This window comes from Furipterus horrens, unplaced genomic scaffold, assembly GCF_987537825.1.
Source record: "Furipterus horrens unplaced genomic scaffold, mFurHor1.1.pri manual_scaffold_5, whole genome shotgun sequence".
Classification (NCBI taxonomy): Eukaryota; Metazoa; Chordata; class Mammalia; order Chiroptera; family Furipteridae; genus Furipterus; species Furipterus horrens.
The window spans coordinates 159,263,657-159,290,170 of record NW_028327175.1 but is presented as its reverse complement, the minus strand read 5'-3'; the positions used below and the strand labels follow the sequence as shown (position 1 = coordinate 159,290,170).

Sequence of the window (26,514 nt, the reverse complement as noted above, 5' to 3'; positions counted from 1 at the left end):
AAAATAAATAAATAATATGTATATATATATATGTATATATATATATTTTTTTTAAATGCCAAAGGTTAAACATAGAGAATCTTAAAAGAAGCAAGAGAAAAGCAGTTAGTTACCTACAGGGGAGTACCCATAAGACTGTCGGCTGATTTCCCAAAGGAAACTTTGCAGGCTGGAAGGGATTGGCAAGAAATATTCAAAATCATGAAAAGCAGGGACCAACAGCCGTGATTGCTCTACCCAGCAATGCTATCATTTAGAATCGAAGGGCAGATAAAGAGCCTTCCAGACAAGAAAAAACTAAAGGAGTTCATCATCACCAAACCATTATTATATGAAACGTTAAAGGGATTTAAGAAAAAGATCAAAACTATGAACAATTAGTTGGTTTTTCCCTCCAGTGTTTGGACTTTACACCCATTACGTTACTTATTTTAATTTTATTGATTTGAGAGTGAGCGAGCGAGAAACAAACGTCGATTTGTTGTTCTACTAATTTATGCATTCATTGGTTGATTCTTGTATGTACCCTGTCCAGGGATCAAACCCACAACCTACCCAGTCAGGGCCACCCATTATTTATTTTTAAAATAAAAATTTCAAGCTAATTTTTAATTTCAGGAAAAAAAGTCACCAAAAACATAAAAAGTACTAAGACTTTTATTATGACATAAAGCAGTATTTCATACATTAATTCAGTTTTATAGTAAAAATTTTATGTACAATTATAAAGAAACCACTGTACAGATAAACAATGTAAAAATGAGCTGTATTTTATGTTCATAAATTGGAAAATATTCTCCAATTTAGAATATAGTAAAAATGATAACGTTCCCCAGGCTAGCCCAATACGCTTTCAATCAAGCAGTTGCTAAAGTGAAATATCCAATAATCTTCCTCTTACTTTTGATAGCCCTGATTATTTTTCTTTAGATTAATCTACATAAAGGTTTAATGAAGGGCAGGTATTATGTCCTTTTACCTGCTTGATAAGGTACCCATTTCTATCCAAACTGAAATGTTTTGGTAGTTATGAAAACCTTGAGAAAAACCAGAATCTAACAAATTATAATCCACAAGATCAGTTTTTTCATGAAACACCTTCTCCTAAATCCCTGTGGCTTGATAGGAAGTCATGAGGAACAGGAGGAAAAGTGGCAACATTGACAAGTGGATTAACGAATAAAAACCAAGAGAATGTAAGGGGGGGTGGGTGGGGCAGGGGAGAGCAACGGGTGGGGGGGGGGACATTGGGACAACTGTAATTGAACAACAATAAAATTTTAAAAAAAGAAATGAAAAACAAAAACCCAAGAGAATTTCTGAGAACAGAGAAACACCAGTCAGGATTCAAAGATGGAACTGAGTCCAAACAGAAAAAGGACATTGCCTCAAGAATCAGCCATCTGAATCCCTTATCACAAGGTGGTCAAGTAAGAAAGAGGCAGTTAGATATAAAGATTCAACCAAGTGAGAGAAACCAGGTCCTAGAAAATTTTCAGTCAATTAAATAAAAACACAACAGACCATGTAGTTTAACTTCTCCCATCATAGTTTATTCCCTGAGATTCGCAGTACAGAATTTCTAGAAATTAAGGCGAGAAGACAATGGCGCTCTTAAGTTCCTGGGCCATACAGAAAGTTTCCCAGAGAAGTAATGTTTGAGAACTCAGACTTGCCTAGCCAGAGGCTATATCAAGTTCTTCAGTTCCCTTAAAGCAACAACTTAAAACCACCACAGAATTTGTCTTAAAAAAAAAACAAGTTTCCTAAGTAGCTAAAACCTCCCAATGGAATAGCAGTCTAAGATTCCTATAGTGTGGCTATAGGAACTAGGTCTTTGAGAAACTAAACCAGATCATTTTACCTAAAAATTTCAGTTTGCCCATTAGATGTTAACCTCCAGAAACATTAATGACCCATTAAGTTTTCACCATTAAAAGAATGCTTTATCATGCATCTTCACTTTTTCTTCTCTTTGCTCTCAACAGATATTTCCTTCTCGCATATGAAAAGTATTTTCAATGTTTGTTTGTTTTTTTCACTCTTCAGCAATGCAAATCTCTGCCCCCTAACTCCCTTAACTCCTTCTTGGTAAATAATGTTATCTTCCAATAGGAAGTGGAATACATTATCATCAAGCCCCATTTATCCAGCCTTCTTACTTTCAAAGAAAGTTATGGGGCCATCCCATACATTTGGAATTCCTTAAAGATACTTGCTTTCTATTAAAATATTTTGTTATAATATAGATGTATAAAATCTGTGAAGAATTCACTGAAGCATAAATCCCCTTATATTGAGAAGCTAAAAATGTATCAAAATGCACATAACGATGGCTAATCCACATAATGTCTCCTATCAAATGCATCACCACCCTTCAAATCTAGAGTATATGCTGGCATAAACTTTATTATATCCAAGCTAAGTTTGAAATCTTGCTTCAAAATATTGCTCAGTATTAATTCTCAGAAGACATGTTATAGGACCACATGAGGCATTGTCAGGCAGATGGCTGAGAAATGCCAATTACAGAACAAAGTGCTTCTCCAGAGATTGTTGCATTCCCCATAGGTATTCAGGGAAGAATACTGTTAAGAGATACCTTTTTAAGTATAAAGACAGGTCGACCTAAAAGTGTAGGCAAATACATGCTTAACTTTATCGTATAATCCATAAAAAATGCATTAGAATAAAAATGTAATGAATTTATATACCTTCTCAAAAGGAAAGCCTAATATAGAAGTAGCAATCAAGTTATAAATGACAATCATTATCAGAGAAAATAATTTGGATGAAGCCTGTCTCTGGAAGAGGTGGGCCTGAATAAGTGGTCAGGAAGGAAACAATATGCTTTTAATTTTGTATGGGGGGAAAAAAAGTTCAGTTCCCTGTTGCCAAACATAGTTCTGTTTTGCCATATAAATCTTCTACTTCAATTACTGACCAAACGCTTTACTAAAGCTCCGTTTCTGGCCTTTGTTTTGGAATCTGTTATTTCTGTTGCCACCTCCTGATCGCTGTCCTCTGAAGTTTCTATTTCCTTCCCGCTGTCTCCTGAAGTTTCTGTTTCCTTCCCGCTGCCCCCTATAACCTCGATTGCCTTCCCGTTGTCCCCTGAAGTTTCGGTATCCTTCCCGTGGTCCTTCCAGGTCCGGTTGCTCCGTGGCTACAGAGAGTTGCCAGCGCCGTGAATCATGCCATTTTTCCTGTTGAGAGATACTTTTGTTTTTACCTTTTTGATTTTTTAAAAACTGAATTTGGTTTAAAAAAGCAGGAGAAAGACAACATTTTTGTCCTTTCTCAAAGAGAAAAACCATACTCATAACCTAAGTGCTTAAAAAAGTCACTGGTCAAAAATACTAACTTTTATGGCCCAAAAGCTAGTCACCAAAGTGTGGAAAAATATGTTTCAATGTAAGAAGTACCCTCACAGTGTATCATCATCACAGTATCATTTATTCAATTCCAGTACTCTATGATATCCAAAGCTGTCAGGTAGTGAAACATAAATATACCATACAAAAGCATTTCTCACAGCAGTACTCAGTAAAAAAACACATATAGAAATTAAAACTGCTTATGTAAACCCATACAACATATATGGGGACAAAAGGCTGGATATGGTTCACAACCCTATAAAAAGAAAAACACGCAGGCTGAACAAGAAAAAATATCAGGCTAAAACTCGGGGAGAAAAAAATACTAAAATTCTTAATTGTCTTTTAGTAAAGGGACTAGAGCCGTTGTTTCCTTTTCTATTATTCTGTATTTTCAATAATGAACATTTTACAATTTAGATATGTTAACTTCAAATTCCAAGAGAAAGAATACCTGTATTTCTGTTACTGCTGCAGTAGGGACATCAAAGCAAACACCCTAGAAATCAAAACAAATACAAGTTAATCCAGCTTTTGACTAGAATTATAAAATGCACATTAAGTGATACTCTTAAATGACCAGGTATTTAGGCAAAAAGAAATGCTATATTTCACATTAAGATATTTCAAAATTACATAATCAGCAAATGCTGTTTATAAAATAGCCTCTATTATTTTGGTCATCAATAACTTAGTCAAACGCTTCTTATGTCTTTCATTTCCATTTTGTTCTCTTTCTTTTTAACTTTTCATATTTCTTCCTTCTTACTAACATAATACCAGAAAGGAAAACTGTGGAAGGGGTATTATGTAGCTAGTAATAAATTTTAAATGTATGAAAAAAAAAATTAAATGAGCCCTGGCTGGTGTGGCTCAGTGGACTGAGCGCTGGTCTGCAAACTAAAGGGTTGCTGGTTCCATTCCCAGTCAGGGTGCATGCCTGGGTTGGAGGCCAGGTCCCCAGTTGGGGGCATGCAAGAGGCAACCACACATTGATGTTTCTCTCCCACTCTTTATCTTTCCCTTCCCCTCTCTGTAAAAATAAATAAATAAAATCTTTAAAAAAAAATTAAATGCATAGGGTTAGAAGTGCACTAGACTCTTTTCTTATAAATGCCCATTAGAAATGAACCCATGGAAAAGAATAAATCTATCATTCTTGAGTCAAAATAAGGCATTAATTTTAGGTAAACTTTAGACCAAGGCCAACACACTGTACCTCCTAGAAGCACAATAGCAAAAAGCAAAGGATATAAAATAAAAGAACTTAAAAATGATTTAGAACTTACTAGAGATCATTTTTGGCTATCACACTGTGTTCATCCCCAAGTAACTATTAGCTACATTTATGGCCATGGAAACAGAAGATTGGAGAGGCCCACTGACTTGTCTAAGGCCCCACAGCTGATAGAGTAGGTTTTAAAATTCTGGTCAGTATCGCTCCAAAACCTATGGTCTAAAACCATTAAAATATACTAAAAGAGAAAACATAAACTATCTTCTATGGTTAGCTTTCTAGTTTTTCATAATTCAGCCTCCTATGAAAAAGTCTTCTAAAATATTAAATATAGGACACTATCTTTGATAATTAGCAGAGACATCATCTCTAATTAAAGAAGTCCTTTTGGTTTTTGGTCTCTGCAAATACTATATTCAAACTACCCCTAGCAACTGACATAGACACCCTTCTCTCCGCTGGTTGTGTTTAATTGCAGTATTTTACGAGGAACACTCCCCTCTCCCGTCTACCCACCAATTTACCCAATTATAACACAGGGAGCACCAGGTACCAATACACTTTGTCGTCTGTGGGAATGTTCATTTACATGTTTACTAAGTACTCAATGCCGGGACTGGGGTATAGAGATAACTAGAAAACAGTCTTTGCCCTTGGTGTTTTTGAGGCTCTCAGCCAGCAAGCACAAGAAGTAAAATTTACCCGAATAAGCGTGTGCCCTAAGAACTCTGCAGGACAGGTAAAGATGCCCCCAACTCCGCTGTATGGCTCAGGGAAGCTTCATAGGGAGACAGAGGGCCAAGCCAAGTCATAAAGCATAACATGGAAGAAGTATCATAAACAGTGGGTTCAGCATGCATTTAGGATGAGAGAAAGCAAGGTAAACTTGGCATTACTGGGGTAGAGGAGAGTGCTGGTGGTGAGGAGGCAGAGATTAGGATCTTACCCTGCATGGGGAAGCTGGGAGTTTATCGCACATTGTATGTGAATTAAGGAGGTAACCAACATGGTCAATTATACAATGAGTTGAAAATAAGCCTGATTTGGCTCACCAGGCCAGAGGGTCTCCAAGTATAGTCCACGCGACCCTGGAATCCTGAGATCCTTTTGGAGGTTTCACAGTCAAAACTATTTTCAAAAAAATACTAAAATGTTGTCTGTCCTTTTCATGCTCATTCTTTCATGAGGGTACAGTGGAGTTTCCCAGACACTACACTGCATGTGATGACATTACTCTGATGGCTAATTGAACACGATGTTCATGTTTTAGAATTCCAGTTTTTACTTCTAATATGGAAAATATCAATAGATATTGATTATAACCCAATGAACAAATGTGTCCCCAACATTTGTTAAGAATCTAAAGGGGTCATGAGACCAAAATGTTTGAGAATTGCTATGCTGGTCTATGCCCTTAACTGAGAACAGGACTCAAAAGATAGAATACCAGTTTTGGAAGGCAAGATTTTAAAATTTGAATTAAAGATTATGAATTCAATTTTGAATGCTTGTTTTAAGTTGCTTAACAAACCCCATCTTAAGGGAAAGGGCAGGGAAGCAGCTGCATCTTTAAGTCCAGCACTGGATGCAGATGGCTCAGGCTAGAGACAAAGGGGAGTTGTCAGTGACTAAGTGGAACTGAGAGTCATGGGTGGCACTTCCCAGAGAAAACTACAGAGTAAAAAGATGCAGCATCCCCATCGAATAGGGAGAAACCACCGCACAGTATCGTGTGCCCACATAAGCCTACTGAACCACAAAGCAAGGTCACAAAAGAGGTTCTGGCCTTCTTTACCTCCTTTCCTTTGAGAAAGACCATCCCCTTCACTTTGGAATCAATCCCCTCACCCAGTTGTTCTTTCAGTTCTTTCCAAGCATAGCTAATGTTTGGCATTTCAATTGAGCACTTCAAGATCATGGTCACAAAGCCCTACGGAAGAAAGGGGAACAAAATTAAAGCCTCAAAACCAAACCTAACTGATAAGCACCTGCCCTTATGTGTCTGAAATATTTCTGGAAAAGTTCTCCCTAAAAAGATACAACCCTGCACACACGCACACAAACAAGCACAAGTAAAACTGAGGAACTCCAAATAAGATTGGTGGATTGTGCCGATGTCAATAATCCAGTTGTGACATTATAGTTTTGTAAACTATTACCACTGGGGGAAACTGGGCAAAGTGTACAGGCATCTCACTACATTACCTCTCACAACAAAATGTAAACCAAACCTATCATTATCTTAAAAATTTCAAAAAAAAAGAAAAGAAAGAAAAATAAAAAGGCATACACCTTCTAAACTTTCTAGGTATGCTAACTGAATGAATTATATGTAACTGTATGTGTGCATATATTTTAGGAATTTAAAAATGAGATGTAATTCACATAACCACAAAATTCACCATTTTAAAGTGTACCATTCAGGGATTTTTAGTATGTTCACAAAGCTTGCAACCATCAACACCATCTAAAATTCCAGAACATTTCATCACCCGAACTAGAGTCCCCACACCCATTAGCAGGCACTGCCATTCCCCCGCTTTTCCAGTACACTGGCAACCTCTAATCTACTTTATGTCTCTGTGGATTTGTTTATATGCATCTACCTTCTTGCAAAAGGTAAAACAACTGGGGTAGTCAACAACATCGTAATAAGTATGCACGGTGCCACATGGGTACTTGAATTACTGGGGGGATCATTGTAAAGTATATGATTGTCTAACTGCTATACTTTATACCTGAAACTAACACAAAATAAAGTTGAATGCTAACTGTAATTGAAAATTAAAAAAAGAAAAAGAAAAAAAAGTTGAAACAATTGGGAAGTTTAAAATGAAACACTTTCAAATCCTGCTCAAACTCCAAATTATCGTCGTCGTCGTCGGCAGCCGTCCGTCTCGAGAGACGATGGTGTAGCTTCTTAAGAGTCTATCTGCACCGCCGAGAGTGGCTGTGCAGTCCAACTCGGGAGTGACACGGTATCTGTCTCCTCTCGTGTTGAATCGACATCTTGCGATGACGCTGGAGTGTCCTCTCCAGTGAAGCTGAAGCTACAGAGCCTGGGCAGGGTGATGTGGAGGGTCTGCTGTTGCCCATGCAGCAGACCCCCCCTCTCTTCGCAGCTGAAGGATCCAAGGGAAAGACGGAGTCAATACAGCTTGGCTTCAGGTGCGCCGCAGGAGTTGCCGGTGTTGACTACAACGTCAAACCGCCTTAGGGACTCCGGCTCCGGATTTTCTGTCGGGGTTTACTCCCTTAGCCTTTCCCCTGAAGAGGTATGCCGCAAGCACCAGAAATTTGCTTTTTAAAAATATATATTTTTTATTTTCATTTTTTTAATTTGAGAGAGAGAAACATAGATTTGTTGTTCCACTTACTTATGCTTTTGTTGGCTGATTCTTGTTATGTGCCCTGACAGGGGCTAAAACCCCAGTCCTGGTGTATTAGGACAATATTCTAACCAAGTTACTTGGCCAGGGCCAAAGCATCAAAAATTGGATAGGGACCCTTACCGCTTCTGAGTTTATCAAGGAGCGCTGGTCTACAGATGTGGCACCTGAAATATGGGCCAGTGCTGCCGCCAGGGCTTCCACGGCTCCCTTCTCCTCTATCAGTTTCTCAGCTGATTGCTTAAAGTGGGTAATAGCAGTGGGAGGTACAGAATCCAAAAGCCTATGGGTTGGTTGAGAATATATTTGTTAGGAGAAGGACAGTAGAAGTAGACAGATTTCATTTTTAAGACAGCAACATCTCAAAATAAATCAATAACTTTCAACCCAAATCTTTCATACATTTAACATATCCTTTTGATTCAATGTATACAACTACCACATTTCTATAGTAATAAACCTTTTCCTTTAATTGTATCTAAATGATTCTAACCAACTCCCCCCAAAAGCTTTATCCTAATAAGATATTAAGATGTTAATCAGTGTTATAGAAAAAAGTGTAAAATTTTTAAAAATGTGTATTAACAAGTTAAAAAATGAAATAGATACAATGAAATGCCATACTGTCATTAAACCTGGTGTTAATAAATGATGAACATTTTTACAATAAGCATGTGTTACTTTTAGAATCAGAAAATACTCTAGGTATTTCCATTCTGAAATAAAAGAAAAAGTCTCCCAAATTAGGTTAAAAATGATATAGGCCTTTATCAGGGAGTGACTATCATCTTGGAGATAATAAATGTCACACCTCAAATTTGAAAGGAATCATCCAGGACAAGGATGAACAAGGCTACGTGAGGCAGCCTCTTTTGGCAGGCCCGCCCCTCTTGAGGCCATCTCTCACACACAGCCACCAGCAACCTTATCTCTGCTCTCCTTCCTGGCCATCTAACACCAAATTTCCTTAACTGGTGTCATAGGAAATCCTGTTTGCAGGATGTTTAAAGAAAAGCACACTAAAATAAATTTGAAAAATGCTGAGTTAGTCTTTTCATTTGCAGTTTTTCATTAATAACTTTCCCAAGCTATTAATATGCTAATATCCAGCATTTCTTTTGATCATGAACTCCCTTGTCGATTTTTAAAATAAGCATGTCACACGTTTATAAGTAATTGTGGAATTCTCAAAATAATGCTCAGACTCTGGTCCTAAGCAAGGGACATCTGGAAAACAAGACCGTTTTCATTTTCATGCCAGTCCCACTCATTGCCAGGTATATACACTGAACAGCTGGATGCCAAAGAGTCAAACGTCTTTCAATTTGTAGATCAGTCCCACACAATAAAACATTTTCTTGCCCCTAACAGTAGTACCTCTAAAGACAAACACTGTTAATCTAATTTTATCTAGATATTTACTATAACTAAAATAATTAACTCTCATTCCTATCAAGTGGGGGACTGGATTAATGTAGACTTGGAATATAATCTGTGATCTAATCAGTCTCCAGATGGGAACTATATAAGATATAGTTCCTTAAACTGCCTAGACAAACCAAACCATTTTTTCCCTCATGAGAGAACATTTTTGTCACTGCTTTTTAGAGAGAGAAGGGAGAGTAAGGGAGACATAGAAACATGAATACCCAAGAGAAGCACTGACCGGGCTTTGCACGAGCCCGCGCCCAGACTGGGGATTGAACCCATAACCTAGGCGTGTGCCCTGACCAGGAATTGAATCCACAGTCCTTCAGTTACAGGACAACACTCCAACCATCTGAGCCACACTGTCCAGGGCAAACCACACTATTAAATAGCGGTTTCCACTAGTGAATAGGATGAGGCAGGGATGAGCAGAAATGAGGATTTCTGCTTGGCGTAATTGTTTCAGCACCATCCGAGTGTTTTTATAACAAGAGGGTTATAAATTATTAAAAATAAAGACTAAAGCCCTGGCTGGTGTGGCTCAGTGGATTGAGCACCAGCCTGGGGGCTGAAAGGCTGCCAGTTGATTCCAGGTCAGGGCACATGCCTGGGATGTGGACCAGGTCCCCAGTTGGAGGCATGCAAGAGGCAACCACACACTGATGTTTTTCTCCTCTTTCTAAAAATAAATAAATATTTAAAAAAATAATTAATAAAGAAAATTCATTTTAAAAAAGACCAATCTCACTGCTGTACAAAGACAGGCAGTAAAAATAGCAAGCACTAGAACAGAACCCCAGCAGCAGTAGGAAACATACCTGATGGCATCTTTGCTGGAAGCTTTTATAATCTCTGTTGCAGAAGGAACACCTATTCGTTTAAATTTAATTCCCTAAAGAAAATGAACCATAGTTTAATGTACAACTTGGTTATTAACTGTTTCCATTGAGATTAGTAATTCTTTATATTTACAATAGTTATTACATATTTGTAAGATGAACTTTGGTTTTAGATTTACAGAGTTCCTATATACCATGTCCCAGTTTTCTTATTGTTATTACTATGGTACGTTTGTCATAACTAAGAAACCCAATTGCTACTGTACTATTTTTGTTTGTTTGTTTCAGTTACTTAAAAAATTATCTTCAGTCTTTTTCAGAGAGATTCTCAACTGTTTTTTAATTTCAAAAATCATCATTAACAGCTACTGTACTATTAACTGAACTCTATATTTCATTTGAATTTCACTAGTTTTTCTACTAATATCCCTTCTCTGTTCCAATATCCAATCCAGGATACTGGATTGAATGATCATGTCCTTAAGTCTCTTCTGATCTGAGGCAGTCTGTTTTTCCTTGTTTTTTTTGACCTGGGCAGTTTTAAGGAGTCCTAGTCAGGTATTTGTAGACTGTCCCTCAATTTGGCTGTCTGATATTTTTCACATGCTTAGACTGGGGTCATGGGTTTTGGGGAAGAAGACCAGAGGTGAATGCCACCTCATCACTTCCTATCAGGGGTACATGCTTATCTCTGATGATCACCTGGCTGCTTTCTGCACTGTGAAGTCTCCTCTACCCCTCCATTCCTACTCTAGCCTTTGTAAGTAAGTCACTAAGTGCAGTCCACTCAAGGAGGAGGGAGATTTAAGTTCCACCACCTGGAGAAGTTCCTACATACGAATTTCCTTACAGAATAATTCTTATAACTCCCTAATCCATGCTTAAGTATTTCTGATGTGCTTATGTTATTGTCTGAAAACTGCCTTCCTAACATAAAACACCCCTTATAATTGTAAATATGAAAACAGAAGCACTGCTTTTAATTGCAAAATTATTTCAAAACAGGCTTTATATTATAGGACAATATATAAAACATGTATCTAACAATAGTCATGGTCACATGCTGGAACTAAAACTAATTTTATGTTAATAAAAATTGAATAAAGAAATCAAGAACTGATTTTAGAACTCAATATTTGTGGAATAAGGCTAAAAGAAATAGTTTTACCGCTTTTTGCTCCACTTGTGCTAACTGATATTCTTCCTTGTGCTGAAAAAAGCAGATGCAAACTCCAGTCCTTCCAGCTCTACCGGTTCGCCCAGAACGATGAATGTACGACTCTACGTCCTATTGAAGAAAAATATGAATGACATGAACAAAAAGAGACAAAGACCTGAGCAGTCTACACAGAGGGAAGAGTGGTGGTAATATGAGGAGGTATGAGGGAAAACTAGCATTTCAATTTATATTTGGTATTGTAACAATTTTTCAAAACCTCTAGAATGAGTCCCTAGCCTGTGGGCCAATATGCACAAAGCATCGTCTACACAGTGCTGACCAACAGAATCATATGTCATTTCAACCTGTATTTTCTATAACCACACTAAAAAGTAAAATAAAAAGGTTAAATTAATTTTAATATTATTTTACTTAACTCAATATACCTAAAAGTTTTACCATTTCAATGTTATCTACTTAAAACAAGTTATCAAATGAGGTATTTTGAATTTTTTTCATGTCTTCAAAATCCAGTGCATATAATAAAGTCTAAAATAAAAGACATTCCAATATGTGTTTTATGTTTACCGCACACATCAATTCAGACTAGGTGCAGTTCAAGTGTTCAACAGCTACACATGGCTGTGGCTATCATACCAGACAGACAGGTATGCAGGCTCATTTAAACAATGTCTATGCCACACATGGGATTTCCTTTATAAGAACTGATGATTTCATAGTAATCAGGTATTTTTTTCATCATTGTAAACAACATTTAATCCTGACGGATTTGCCAATTTGGGGGGCGGTTATAGGATCTTCTTGCTTGAAGTGATATACGTAAACAGGTTCCTTCAGACCAACTTTTATTTATGTGAAGTACTGTCCACGCCACATAAACTATGCTTCAGGGCCCTCCCTGAGAGGCTGGTTCCCTTCCCATCTCCCACAAACCCCGGCAATTTCAACCACGAAGGCTGTTAACTACCAGCCCTTTCTCCCTTCTCTATCCTCTAGCTCCTGAGTTTATCCCAGCCACCTCCACCCCATCTAAGTCATATCCAAAGTCCCATTCAGAATTGTTCTACCTCCATGAAGCCTTCCAGCACTCACCCTCTACTCAGAAACTATCTTTCCAACCTCTGAGCAGTGATCACACTTGCATTCAACTGCCAGTTCTGAGGGGAAAGCCTCACAACTAATTTTAAAACCACCCCTAGCACTCAAGAAACAGCTATTATTAATCACATGAAAGTAAACAATACAACGTCCATTTTGGTTTAGTACCCACAAGAAACAACAAAATATAAAACACTTACTTTTGGTGGAGAGCTCTGTACAACCAGATCAACCTCAGGGATGTCTAACCCTCGTGCAGCAACATTGGTTGCAACCAAAACTCCAAAATCACCATTTCTAAAACCTTTCAGGGTGATTTCCCTTTGCTTCTGTGGAATGTCTCCGTGTAATGACTGCGCATCCTGCCAAAGAAATAAACTAGCTTAAGAATACCAGATCCAACAATACTGATACTTCACCAACGAGCCCTGTAGAAGACATTCGTATTTTGGTGATACTTCTGCTGAAAGTAATACAAAGGGGAAAGAAAACAAGCGCCTTCCGTGGACAAGCCTCAAAACTATTTCCTATCCTTGGGCATTAAATAAACTATACCCAGCTATACTTACAAGGTATAGAACACCAGATAAGAGTGATCAAATCTGGCCCTGGCTGGGTAGCTCAGTTGGTTGGAGCATCAACCTGATTAACCAAGGTTACAGATTCAATCCCTGGTCAGGGCACATAAAAGAAGCAACCAATAAATGCATTAAGTAAATTGAACAAATAAATGTTTCTCTCTCTCTCTCAAATCAATCAATCAATCAATAATCAATACTCTTTAAAAAGAGAGAGAGAAGAAAAGAAAGAAAGTTGCCCTGTCTGGATAGCTCATTTGGTTAGAGCATCATTCCAATATGACAAGGTTGCGAGTTCAATCCCCAGTCAGGACACATAAGAGAATCAACCAATAAATAGATAAATAAGTGAAACAAAAAATTGAAGTTCCTTTCTCTCTCCCTGTCCCTTCGTCTCGCTTTCTAAAAATCAACAGAAAATTAAAAATTATTTTTTTTAATGGTTAAGATAGTAAAATTTTTTTTTTAAGTGATCAAATCTATATTGCTGGTGTAACCTTCCTTGGCTTTGAGCCACCTTTCCTCATCTCTGAAATGAGACTGACAGCTCTAACATGTATACTCTATCAAGATGTTTCCTCTCCCCTGGCTGGCTCAGTTGGTTAGTGTTGTCCTGATATGCCAAGGTTGCGGGTTTGACACCTGGTCAGGGCACATAAAGAGTCTACTAATGAATGCATAAGTAGTGGAACAACGAATCAGTTTCTCTCTCTCTAAAAAACAATAAATAAAATTTAGAAAAATAAAAGGTGCTTCCTCCCTAAAGGAAAGGGAGAGGAAAGACCCACCTGCCGTATGGAGCCATTCTGAGACAATTCCTGGGCTTCTTTCTTGGTTTCACAGAAGATGATGGTGCGCCCGTGAAAACCACTGTACACTCGGATCACATCCCCAATAACTGCTGCTCTCTGAGTCCAGTGGCACTTGATAGCCAAGTGCTTAAGAGAGGGAGGAAAAAGATCAATCTCACAAAGCTCAGCTGGAACCTGAAATTACCTGCTCACCACTAATGGCACTAGAAGCAGCTGTTTAAGTCAGACTACACCACCACTGTTGAGAGAAAAAACTAAACCACGAAAGCAGAGAGCCTTTTCCCTTTTTCCAAAGACCATGTGACTTCTTTATTTTCTGACCAAATCATGAAAATGTAGGAAAAGAAATATCATTCAGATTCCTAATAAGCAAATAACCAACGAGAAACGTTTCTGCATGTTTTGTCCTTTCATCCACTTAAAAATGCAATCAGGTCCTGGCTGGGTGGCTCCGTTGGTTGGAGCATCGTCCTGTACACCAAAAAGGCTGCAGGTTCAATCCTCAGTTCAGGCACATGCAGGAGGCAACTGACCAATGTTTCTCTCTTACATTGATGTTCTTCCCTCTCAAATCAATAAGCATATCCTCAGGTGAGGATTTAAAAAAAATGGAATCCACCCTGGTTGGTGTGGCTCAGTGGACTGAGTATCGGCCTACAAACCAAAGGATCGCCGGTTTGATTCCCAGTTGGGGCACATGCCTGGGTTGCAGGCCAGGCCCTCAGTTGGGGGCGCTCTAGAGGCAACCACACATTGATGTTTCTCTCCCTTGCTTTCTCTCTCCCTCCCCCTCTCTCTAAAATAAATAAATGAATGAAAACCTCTAAAAAAACATAAAATACTATAAAAAAAAAAAATTGGAATCTGTCCACCATACACGTCTATTCCTTGGGTGTAATGAAGGTGTGTAGGCACCAGACCCTAAGACAAAAAACAGCTTCAACACAAAGCACCAGATTTCTCCACTGCCCTCTAGTGTTCAACGTCTAAGGGCAATTTCTGTTTAGATAATTCAGACAGATTTAGGTTTCAAAAGACTGTGAAATCAGGCAAAAAGATGATGACGTTTAAAATATCAATATCATAAACAAATCCAACAGAAATACATCTTTACTTGGCTTTTCACATGGATTTAGTATTCACAAAGAAATCTGCCAGGCTTAAAACTATCAGAGAAAAAAATGATATACAATTTATTACTAATTCCAGAAAGTAAATAAATCATTTACCTCCACAGTTATTGCAGTTTTCTGAGTCCTTTTACCAATCAGGTCCACCTGTTCATATGTAGATTTCATGTATTTCTTAGCAACATTAAATACCCAATGAGGACAAGTTGCAGAAAAAAGCAGTGTTTGGGGATTGTCTTCTGAATCTTTGGAGGGGGGGAAAAGTTAATATGAAAAACCCAAACAAACCTACAGAGTATTCCACCTTACCCAATTCCTCCTGGGTCCATTAACACCCTACAGTAAACACTAGGTCAAGCCAGGCATTGAAGGCACAAAAATGAAAAATGAAAAACAAACAAAACAAACAAACAAACAAACAAACAAACAAAAAACCCAGAGGTTCCCAACAGGCAAAGAAACACTGCCTAAGTAATTTATGTAAAGGATCCTTAAAATAGCAAAAGCACTTTAAACTTACTCTGTTTTCTGACCATTGGCCTTTATGAACCACAAGGAAAATCTTTCCATTATAACAGATCCTACCAACTGGAAAACACCAATTCATCGCACTTTCATATATTTCAAATGGCAATATAAGCTGGTAGAACTCTTTTGGAGAGCAACTTGACAATATATATTAAAGAGCATGAACTATTCCTATCTTACAACTCAGTAATTTCACTTCTGGAAATCTATCCTAAAGAACTAATCCCAATACTGTGATATGAAAGGAAGCTATCTGCATAAAGATGTCTCTGCCTATAAGCAGAATTACTTATACTACCTAAAAATTAAAACACATAGGTGGAATTAAACCATAGTACAACCACATCATGGCCTATTATGCCAAATTTTTATATGTTCAGTAAAGTTATGTTAATGCATACACACATACTTATAAACAATAGCACAAAGTCAGAAAGAAATATACAAAAGTCAAGTACACCAAACTGGTAGACACAAAATTTTCCTCTTTAGTTTCTCAAATTTCCCACGTTTGATAAATCATGATTTATTGTTAATTTAAGTTTTCCTGGATATAATCAATCACTTCTCAATTTCTGAAAGCTTCATTTAACTCTTAGAAAACTACGTAATCACCACCCTTCTGATCCCTTTTACCAGTTTCTTGAACTTGGAGTTTACCTTTCTTGTATGCCACACTTAAAATCTCTTCCACTTGATCAGCAAACCCCATATCCAACATCTGGTCAACTTCATCCAAGACAACGTGCTTAAGTTTGGTGAGATCCAGCTTGCCATTCTGCAGGTGGTCTTTGATACGACCTGGTGTTCCAACCAGGATGTCAATCCCATTCCGCATACGTTCAACTATAAAGAACATAATGGTAACAATGGTTTTTAAGTCCTTTATTAGGCTGGGGTACCAATCAAAAATATTTTTTATTCTAAAATACTTACAAGTACAAGATAATATGCTATGTATTGAAGAGAAAGATACCAAGACAATCCTTAATCTAGTGGGAGAAACACGTGAGAATTGACAGTCCAGTGTACTATGTGACATAACAGAAAAACGTACCGGTGGGGGGTGGTAGCAGCAGGAAAGAAACAACTTCCTTAGCTGGTGGAAAGTGTCAAGGTTTCACAAAGGGAGAGTAAGAATCTTTTGTTGTTGTTGACTGGCAATTTTACAAAAGCTATCCCATATCATCAACCGCTTTTTCATAATTAAATATGAAAATGAAACAATCTAAATAAACTTCAATATGCTTTATATTACCCTCAGTTTTAAGAATTGTATAAGCTAATGCAAGTGCAAACACGAGTTAACTTGTTTCAGTCAAAAACACTTGAGCTTGAACACACCAGTTTTTTCACAACTGGTCAACAATGTGTTAAGATTTTATTTATTTTTAAATTATTTATTTATTTATTTCTAGAGAGAGGGGAAGGGAGGAGAAAGAGAGGGAGTGAAACATCAATGTGTGTGCCCTGACTGAGAATCAAACCAGCGACTCTTTGGCTCACAGGCCGGCACTCAATCCGCTGAGCCACACCAGCCAGGGCAAGATTTTATTTATTTTGAGAGAGAGAGGAATGGAGGTAGTAAGAGAGGGAGAGAAACATCCATGTGTGATACATCAATTAGTTGCCTCTCACACGCCCCCAACTCTGGGGACCTGGCCCGCAACCCAGGCATGTGCCTTGACTGGGAATTGAACCGGTGACCTTTTGGTTCACAGGTTGGCGCTCAATCCACTGAGCCACACAGGCCAGAGCAAGAATCTTAAAGAAAAAGAAACTTTTTTTAAGGTTAAAATTTAGACAGGATGAGACAAGCTAGAAAGGCAAGTATTTTAAGAAGACATAGAGACATTCAGGGGAAAAGAAGAGTTTCACTATAACTGGGATGAGATGGTAATAATGCAGCTTTTTATGGTGCTGCTACTGCAGTCTCGGGATGCTAGGCACTCTACACACCTCACCCCATTCAGTCCTCACATACCACTTCAGGGTGAGTTTAGCAACATTATTTTATACATGAGCAAACTAAAGTAAGAAAAATCAAGCAACTTGGATATTAAATCACAAAGCTACTCTGTGAGCAGTCTATATTCAAACTCAGGTCTTTCTGATGCCAAAGCCTACATTAATTCCACTTCAGAACTAAGCTCTGTGTGCCAATGCTGACTTTTTAAATTCCTTGAATCCCTTTCCTGAATTATATATCTGCTCTGCATAATAAAGCTTCAAGGTCATGAACTGGAAGTAATTCTATACCACAGCTTGGGCTGCAACATTTGGCCCTTGGGTTGAGGGAAAAGAAAGCCTGCATATAGCAAGCAAAAAAGAATCCAGAATGCAAGAAGAGGCAGAGACCCAAGGTCCTTGACAGATAAAAAGAGTAACCTTGAATTCTGACTTTCTAGTTCCGAGGGTCCTTGAGTTCAGTAATATAGCTCTGCAGTGTTTAGATAAACATAGATAACACTAAAGTCCTAAGAAAGGAACACAGGACTTGACACATCATCATGCAGGACCATGTTACTGACCATCTTTAAACAATAATAACAAAGAGCCCTGGCTAGTGTGGCTCAGTGGACTGAGTGCCAGCCTGTGAACCAAAAGGTTGCTGGTTCAATTCCCGGTCAAGGCACATGCCGGGGTTGAGGGCCGGGTCCCCATTTGGGGGCATGCAAGAGACAACTGATTGTTTCTCTCACACATCGATGTTTTTCTCTCTCTCATTCTCCCTCCCTTCCCCTCTTTCTAAAAATAAATAAATAAAATATTTAAAAAAAAAGAAAGAAAGAAAAAAATAGTGACAAAGAAAACCACCAAAGAACTAGAGACCAGGTAAAGCCGGATGTCAAGAGTGGATCCAAGCAGGGCATCCAACAACAAATGGCATTTTCCTTCCCTCACTTTTGGATTTACTTACTTTGACCTCCATAGGGAGTTCCGCCATAAAAACAAGCCACTGCCAACTTTTTTGTGATGTCGCTGAAGTCTTTGCTTACTTGATTTGCCAATTCCCTTGTGGGTGCAAGAACCAGTACCTGAAAATAAAGTAAAATAAAATAAAATAAAATAAAAACTCCTAAACTAAATTCGTAGCATTATTCAGTATTCGTTTCTTAATAAATTTGGAATTCACCAGAAGGTCCACCTCATCCTAACAAGTATTTTCAAAACACCTATTATGTGCTTTGTAATGTGCTGTATATGTGGAAGGATTATAAAATATAGTTCCTGACAAACCTACACAGAAGGTTATGATCTTACCAATGAGAAGAAAAGTAGGTATCCAAAGGTATGGTGCTCCAGGAGGGTTGCACAGAGCAGGCTGAAGGAACTGGGGAAAGTTTCATGGGGCTGCTATTACTTAAAAGAGCAGCATGCCAGGGAAGGAACAACTTGAGCAAGGAGTAATACTGCCAATACCATTAGCTATTATTTGCGCTTTTACTGTATCTCGGGTTCTACTAAATGCTTAATATGCATCACTCTCATTTAATTCTCACAAGTTACTCATTTATAATATCTACAATTACATCATGCAATTTCACACTAATACCTACAATAAATAATATATGAGATTTCTAAAACGAAAGGCTAATAAGAGGCCAAGGTTGGATTTAACTTCAGAGTCAGGCTCCAACACCTGTGGTCTGAACCTCTATACCACAGTGAATTTCAAGGAGACTGGATAACAGACAAGGACAAGGCCAACATGCGGGTCTTTGAATCCTGGAGCAGTCTGAGTTTGATGCAACAGGACATACAACATAAACCCACTACAGAGCCTCTAGTAGGATAACAATGTGACACAAATATAAGAACCACAACCTAATACATTCATCTAACAGGTATCTACTGAATATTCACTATGTGCCAGACAGTATTCTAGGTTCCAGAATAATTCATTTACTGCTGTATTTGGTAACAGCAGTAAACAAATAAACTAATGAGGCAGTGGCATGGATACAGAAAGCCAACAAACAAGTGAGGTGGAGCCAAGAATCCAGGTACAAGAACCCCCAGCCAACATGATAACAGAGGCGTCTCAGTGAGGGAAGTAGGCTTAGCCTCTCCTTATATTCATGCATCTCTATATTAAAAACCAAAATGGTAAAGACACTTGACCAAACCTGTGAGCTCCAGGACATCTAACAGTGTGAAAGGAACATGATGAGCATTAATAAATAATTCAAGTGATCACAACCATGGGATGGATTACAGTATTTAAACATATAGATTTGTGGCCAACACTTTGAAAGTGATCCTGGTATACCCGAAGATACAGATCACAGTAAATACCCCAAAAAAGGCTTTAAGGAAAACCAAATTAAAAACAGTAGGTTTGTAACCAATGCCCAAGAGATGTTTTTTCCTGTTGTGGATTTGGAGCCCGAGGTCTGTGTTAAAGCTATGAGAGGTACCTGAGGAGCACGGCCTCTCTTCCGGTCTTGCAATTCTCCCAGAAGCTTCTCAATCAAAGGGATGGCAAAGGAGAATGTTTTCCCAGTTCCTGTCCGTGCCTGTGCAATTACATCTTTTCCACTATACACATGGTGAAATGTCTTTGCTTGTATAGGGAACAGGAAGGTCACCCCACGGGCTGTAAACAAATCATCCGTGTTATCAACCAGACTGGAGGAGAAATTCTACTTTTTGATCAACATCTACAAAGTCACATTCAAATATATTGTGGTAGTAAAGAATCTACCTGACTGAAAAATATCAACAAACTTTAAAGCACCAAATTATAATAAGTATTTATTATTTTAAGAGATTAAGTCGCTTGTCATGAAATCTCATCCACAGGGTCAGTATAAGCCTGAAAATCATTCAGTCCAAGTCTAGACTGTGCCACATCTGGTTTAGAAAACATCTAGCTGAGCATCTGCGGCCACATAGCTCGTTCAGACACACTACTCAGATGAATTCTTAGCCAGGTTGGTATTATAACCTAGATATACCTCGAGAAGTAGAAAAGCCCTGGCCAGGTAGCTCAGTTGGTTAGAGCATCATTCTGATACACTGGGGTTGTGGGTTTGATCCCAGGTGTGGACACACAAGAGAATCAAACAATGAATGTATAAGAGGAGCAACAAATCGATGTCTCTCTCTCCAAAATCAATAAGTAAAAAATTTTAAAGAAAAAAGAAGTAGAAGAGGATAAAAAAAAAAATTAACATGGCATCAACTGTTTAATTGCAGCAGCACTCGTCATTACACTTCTGAATATACATATTGTATTGAATAAATTTTAATCACCTGTTTAATAGTCAACAAAGGCCATCACTAGTTTAGTCCTATGTTGAAATATATGAATCTACTTCATTTTATGGCTGTATATACGAACACATCCTGCCCTGACTGGTGTAGTTCAGTGGGTCGGGCATCGTCCACAAACCAAAAGGCTGCCACTTCAATTCCCAGTTAGGGCAGTTCAATTCCTGGTCTGGACACATACCTAGGTTGTAGGCCAGGTCCCAGTTGGGGACACACAAGAGGCAACCTGATTGATGTTTCTCTCCCTTTTTCTCCCTCCCTTTCCCTCTTTTTAAAAATAAATAAATAAATAAGTAAAATCTTAAAAGGGGGAAGGAGGTAAAAGAGGACTAAATGGAATGGGAAAAAAATTCAATAAAGATTTTTTAGGGTCGGCAGTTCGATTCCCAGTCAGGGCACATGCTTGGGCTGCAGGCCAGAATCCCAGCTGGGGGTGTGCAAGAAGCAACCACTATTAATGTTTCTCTTCTTTCCTCTCTCCCTTACCCTCTCTCTAAAAAAATTAATAAAATAAAATCTTTAAAAAAAAAATATGAAAAAGGGACTTACGATTCAAAAAAATAATTTTTTTTAAATCTTCACACACACACACATACACACCCAGTCCATCTCAACAAAAACAGCAGAGTGCTTCCAAATAATACGTTCTAATTTATTCAATATTTCTAAGAATATTACCTTTGAGAAGTTTAATAGTCTCTTCAGATATGGGGAAATTAGAGAAAGCTCCTTCTTTTTGTTCCACAGATATTTCCTGTCAAGCAAAGGGCCACAGAAAGAAATAATTTTACCCCTACAGGTTAATACACAGAAGTCTGGAAAATAAACTAAAGAACCTATTCCAAAATATCTCTTCTCAATCCACCAAAAACCCCATAAAATCCTCGGTAGATAAATCAAGATCTAAAAAAGGAAATAACCTATGAAACCCTAAAAGAAAAATCTGTTGCAAATATTTACTACACATACACTACATATAGCTAGTGAAGGCAGAATCAGCCTCAACTAAGAACCATTCCATTGTTATTCCAAATGAATATAATGTTGCACAGGTCACTAGCCCTTGTCCACAGTAACATCTCCCATATACATCCACAGAAAATAAGGAATAAATGGTGACATCACTTAATAGTAAAAAATCTGAATGCCCAACAATAGCCATGTGACTATCTAAACATTTATATGATGGATAATGTAACCATTAAGAAGACAATATTTTTATTTAACAATAATAATAAATAAAATAATTAAAATAAGTTAAATAGCTAATAAAAGTGGGGGAGCCCTGGTTTGGTGGATCAGTTTGTTGGAGTGCTGTCCCGTGCACAAAAGGTTGCGGGTTCTATTCCCGGCAGGCAACCAATTGATGTTTCTCTCTCATATTGATCTCTCTCTCTCTCCCCCCACTTCCTCTCTCACAATTTTAATAAACAAACATGTCCTCAGGTGAGGAGTAAAAGAAAAAATTAAATAAAAGTGTGGGACATGCTATATAAAAATGGAAAAGTCAGGATACAAGATTGCATATAATACAATCCTAATCTGATTAAAAAAAAAAAAAGTTCTATATATAAAAGTACAGCAAGGAAATATCAAAAGTCAATAGGTTACCTCTGTACCTGAAAACGGCTTAATAGTCACCGAATTACTGAATGCAGAAATTCTAGGGAGCCTTTTTAAAAATAAATTTCTATATTTCCTAAATTCTCTAAATCACGTATTATTTTTTATAATCAAAAAAGTTTTTAAATGTTGATCATGTCTATCAAACACAAAATTGTTTATTAGAATTAGGATTTTTCTTTTGAGGTTTTGAAAGCTACCAAAATTAGCTTCCAAGTAGACAGATTTATTTAATCATATTGTTCAACTCAGGTTATTAAATGTCTAAACAGAGAGACTTAGTGGTCCTACTTAATTGTGATTTATTTGGTAAACCCCTCAGAAGGAAGCTAGGGCCTATTTGCATGATTGCATCCTTCCTGTTGATTTCTGACTTGCAAATAAGCTGACTTTGTCTGGAAAGAAGAATTTTCCCAAACTTAAACAGATCTGTTTACTCTAAAAGGAGGCATGCAAATGACCCCATTAAGAGCTGACAAATCAAATTTCCTCCCTTTATTAAATAATATGTAGCAATTACCCACTTATTTATCTGAAGTGACAACAATGAAAGATATATTCTATATATCTAAACTTTACCTGCTCCAACTCACTGTTACTTTCTTCACTGGCAGCTTCATTGGAGTTAGAGTCAGGTCCAGAATAAGAGAATCCATTCTTTAGTTTGGGGGCTTTCTCCCCAACGTCTCCATTCATTTCCTTTTCTTTCTTCATCTTCTTGGGCTTAGGAGCACCTACTTCTTCTTCAGAAGGGTCTTCCTTTTTTTTAACTTTTTTGGTTTTGGAAGAAACATCTTTCTTTTCCATAGGCTCTTTGGGTTTTTTTACACTTTTGATTTTAGGAGAAATCACATCATCTTGAGATGGCTCCTCTTTATTTTTTTCCTTTTTGGATTTAGGAGAATTCATGTCAACCTCAGAAGGCCCTGCTTTCTTTTTAACCTTTTTAGCTTTGGGGGAAATAGTTTCTTCCTTTTCTTCTGCTGCCTCTTCAATCTTATTAGATTTTGGCTTCACTTTTCTACCTTTCTAAAAAATCAATAAAGAAAATACAAACACTGAACAAAACATCTGACAAATTTGTATAATATATCAATTCTGCATTACTTCAAGATAACACAATTATGAAGAACACAATTTGGGGGCATTTTTCAACATTCGTACTTTTACCTTGCAATAAGGCAAAAATCAAACAACATGCTTTTTAGTACTTTATGTGGAGATAAGTATACATCAATAATTTTATTAGCTTGGAAGAGAACGCCTCTTAGTAACTATTCAATTCATGTTGGTCAAATAAGTACAATCAAATTTTCACAGAGGATTTGGGATGGCTCATGGGATGCCCCACCAGGCTCTAAACTAAATACACTATGGCAAGTCATCAAGTACAGTTTAATTCTGATAAGAGAAAGGATATATATGTCCACGGATGGAAGATGTTGGGCAGACTTTTCTTTCCTAGAATTCCTGTACAGGTAGAACAAGGATTCGTATTATCTGCCTTGACTATCTCACAGGTGCAAATGAAATTACAGAACACTTCCTGTATCAAAAAGCTATAAAAATTTACAATCAATCAACCCACATATAAAAAAGATGAATCTAATTAAAAGAAGGGGTGAGGGTGTGGAATGAGTGAAATCTCAATACCAAACCAGACTATGGCTCCTACTTGAAAGGCTTTACCTTCTCCAATTTTTCATATTACTGAAAGCTTAATTACTTACTATTACTGAAAACAATTATAGACAAGTGTAGCATGTTAAAACCTCTCTGACAGAGCCCCAGCACAATCCCATAAGTACAGAAAGTATACAATTAAGCTGAAATCTGCCTCTAAAAGTTCAAGCCTGGCCTCTACTCTCAAATCATGGATGAGGGTAATCTCTCCCATGTGACCGACCTTCAGACATCTGAAAAATAACCCTGTCCCGCCCCTCCGCCACCCCCCTCATGACTTCAGCTCCTTCATCACCTGGTTCCACCAAGTAAGAGTGGAGTGGATTCCCATCCCGGTGGTCTCCTTTGTTAATATAATGGAGTTTGGTCATGTCCCTCCTAATTTGAGCACCTCACAACTGAACACGTTCACTGATGCAGAGCAGGTAAAGACAGCGAAGTGTCCGCCCCACCTGGGAAGACAAGTCTGTGGTCCCTCGGCTTCCTACAAGGCCCAAATATTGCTGTTGTAAAGCTCCCCAACAAAAGGACCCAGAAACAGCAGAGGAAGAAAAGTCGTATACAACACAAGCGCAGGGACAATCTTGGTTCCCACTGACCGTATCGCAGAACAGACTCAGTCACAGTTAAATCACTATTTAAAGAAGCAACAGCAAGGAGGGAGACAGCTGTCAAGGTAACAAGACTACTGCACTCTACTGGGCTATCTCAAAAACATGATGTACAGTTAGCATAACAGCTTTACATTTCAAAGGGTAATCTGGTCAATAAACATTAAGAGGAACTGAATTACTTCATTTTCTAAGTGCTACTTACCAGAAAACTATACCTGCCTTAGTAGGATAAAAATGTCTCTGCTTACACCACCCACGTGTGCAGTCTGTCAGTTCCTAACTTGACTTGCCTTACAATTTCCCCCGCACACGCACTCGCCGGGATTTAGGTCTGAACTTGAGCAAAAACGTGGGACCTAACCGTGAACATCCAACTCTGTGCACCTGCTGCGGGCCACCCAGACTCCGGGGCCACGTGGGACACCTGGCGCTCCCTTCAGTTCCGAGTTCTCCGGGTCCCGGCGTGGAAGCTCCCGCAGCACGGCGGCGCGCCCACCACCCGCGGAGGACACTACATACTCCCAGACGTCCCTTGGCCGAGACCCACGCGGATCTCCGGACAAGCTGGGCCGCGCCACGCTCCAAGCCCTCCCAAGCCGGGGCCCCGCGCCTCTCAGCACCCCAGCTTCGCGTCCCTCCGCCCTCGGCGGCACCTTCTCATTTTGTTTTCGCGGTATCTCCACTTTTCCCATGGCTGCGTCTGATTCCAAATCCGTGTCACAAAGGAGTTTCCCCGGCATCACTCAGCACAAGCTGTATTAGGCCTGCCGATCTCGACTACCGCGTGGAGAGGAAGAGACAGTCGGAACCCTTCGGTCCACCCAGTTTCGTCACTTCCTGTAGCAAAACGTTTCCCCCGGAAAAAGGAAGCCCCGGGCAGTTCGAGGCACACGCGGTAGTTCCTAAGCACCAGCTGTTAGTGTCTGGGTTTGGTGAGTCGACTGCTCGGCCCCTGAACTAGAGTGTATCTACAGTAGGCTAGAACTGGAAGGAACCACAAAGGTTAGCTTTGTATTCAAACACTGGCCAGATTCTTGCTAGCCCCTGTGCGTTAAAGACAAACTTGTAGTTGCTTTTGAGTGGCGCCTCTTAAGTGCTCTATATGATCACGAGGAGACTCGCGGTACGTGTATACTTTGATTATTTTGTCCACACTGAAAAGAAGCGCCCAGACTCAAGTCTGGTGTATAATTAGAACTCAGTAGGGTCTGGTCATTTATTCATGCACTCAACAAACTTCCTAAAATTCCTCTGAAGAACTAGTAATCCGAAGAATTGGGAGCCGATTCATCATAAAAATATTTTTAAAAATGGGTTAAGACCCTGGCCAGGTAGCTCGTTTGGTTAGATAACCTTCCCAATACACCAACGTTGTGGGTTCGATGCCGGATCAAGTCACATGAAAGAATCAACCAGTAAATACATAAATGAGTGGAACAGCAGATTGATGTTTCTCTTCTTTTCTCTCTCTAAAATCAATAAATATTTAAAAAATGGGTTGAAATCATGGCTGGCTTTGAAAATATGCCTTTGAAACCTGCACTATTTGCTCTGTGATTTTGGACACATTACCTGAGTTTTTCATGGATGAAACGGGTATAACAAAGCCAACCTCATCGTTTGAGAAAATTAAGACAATGAATGAAAAGGGTTTAGCAATGCCTCGCATATAGAGCACAATAAATGAAAGCTATTAAAACTTGAAGCAGTGTCAAGATGTT

General features: G+C 38.5%; 1 protein-coding gene and 1 non-coding gene across 2 annotated transcripts; both read right to left on the bottom strand.

The window, feature by feature from the left end:
- Nucleotides 1-1,531: 1,531 nt before the first annotated feature.
- DDX21 (DExD-box helicase 21) lies at nt 1,532-25,617 on the bottom strand. The gene is made up of 15 exons (XM_090278116.1): nt 25,447-25,617; nt 23,076-23,525; nt 21,552-21,627; nt 20,018-20,196; nt 18,517-18,634; nt 16,257-16,442; nt 15,168-15,313; nt 13,915-14,064; nt 12,749-12,910; nt 11,439-11,558; nt 10,250-10,323; nt 8,127-8,286; nt 6,410-6,544; nt 3,832-3,876; nt 1,532-3,206 (listed from the first exon to the last, which is right to left on the bottom strand). Exons 1-15 carry the CDS (start codon nt 25,531-25,533, stop codon nt 2,937-2,939), a joined length of 2,358 nt encoding a protein of 785 aa, XP_090134242.1. The 5' UTR covers nt 25,534-25,617; the 3' UTR covers nt 1,532-2,936.
- On the bottom strand, nt 10,548-10,637 carry LOC150010198 (small nucleolar RNA SNORD79). The gene has a single exon (XR_016511430.1). It is a non-coding gene; the product is annotated as a small nucleolar RNA SNORD79 (small nucleolar RNA).
- Nucleotides 25,618-26,514: the final 897 nt, after the last annotated feature.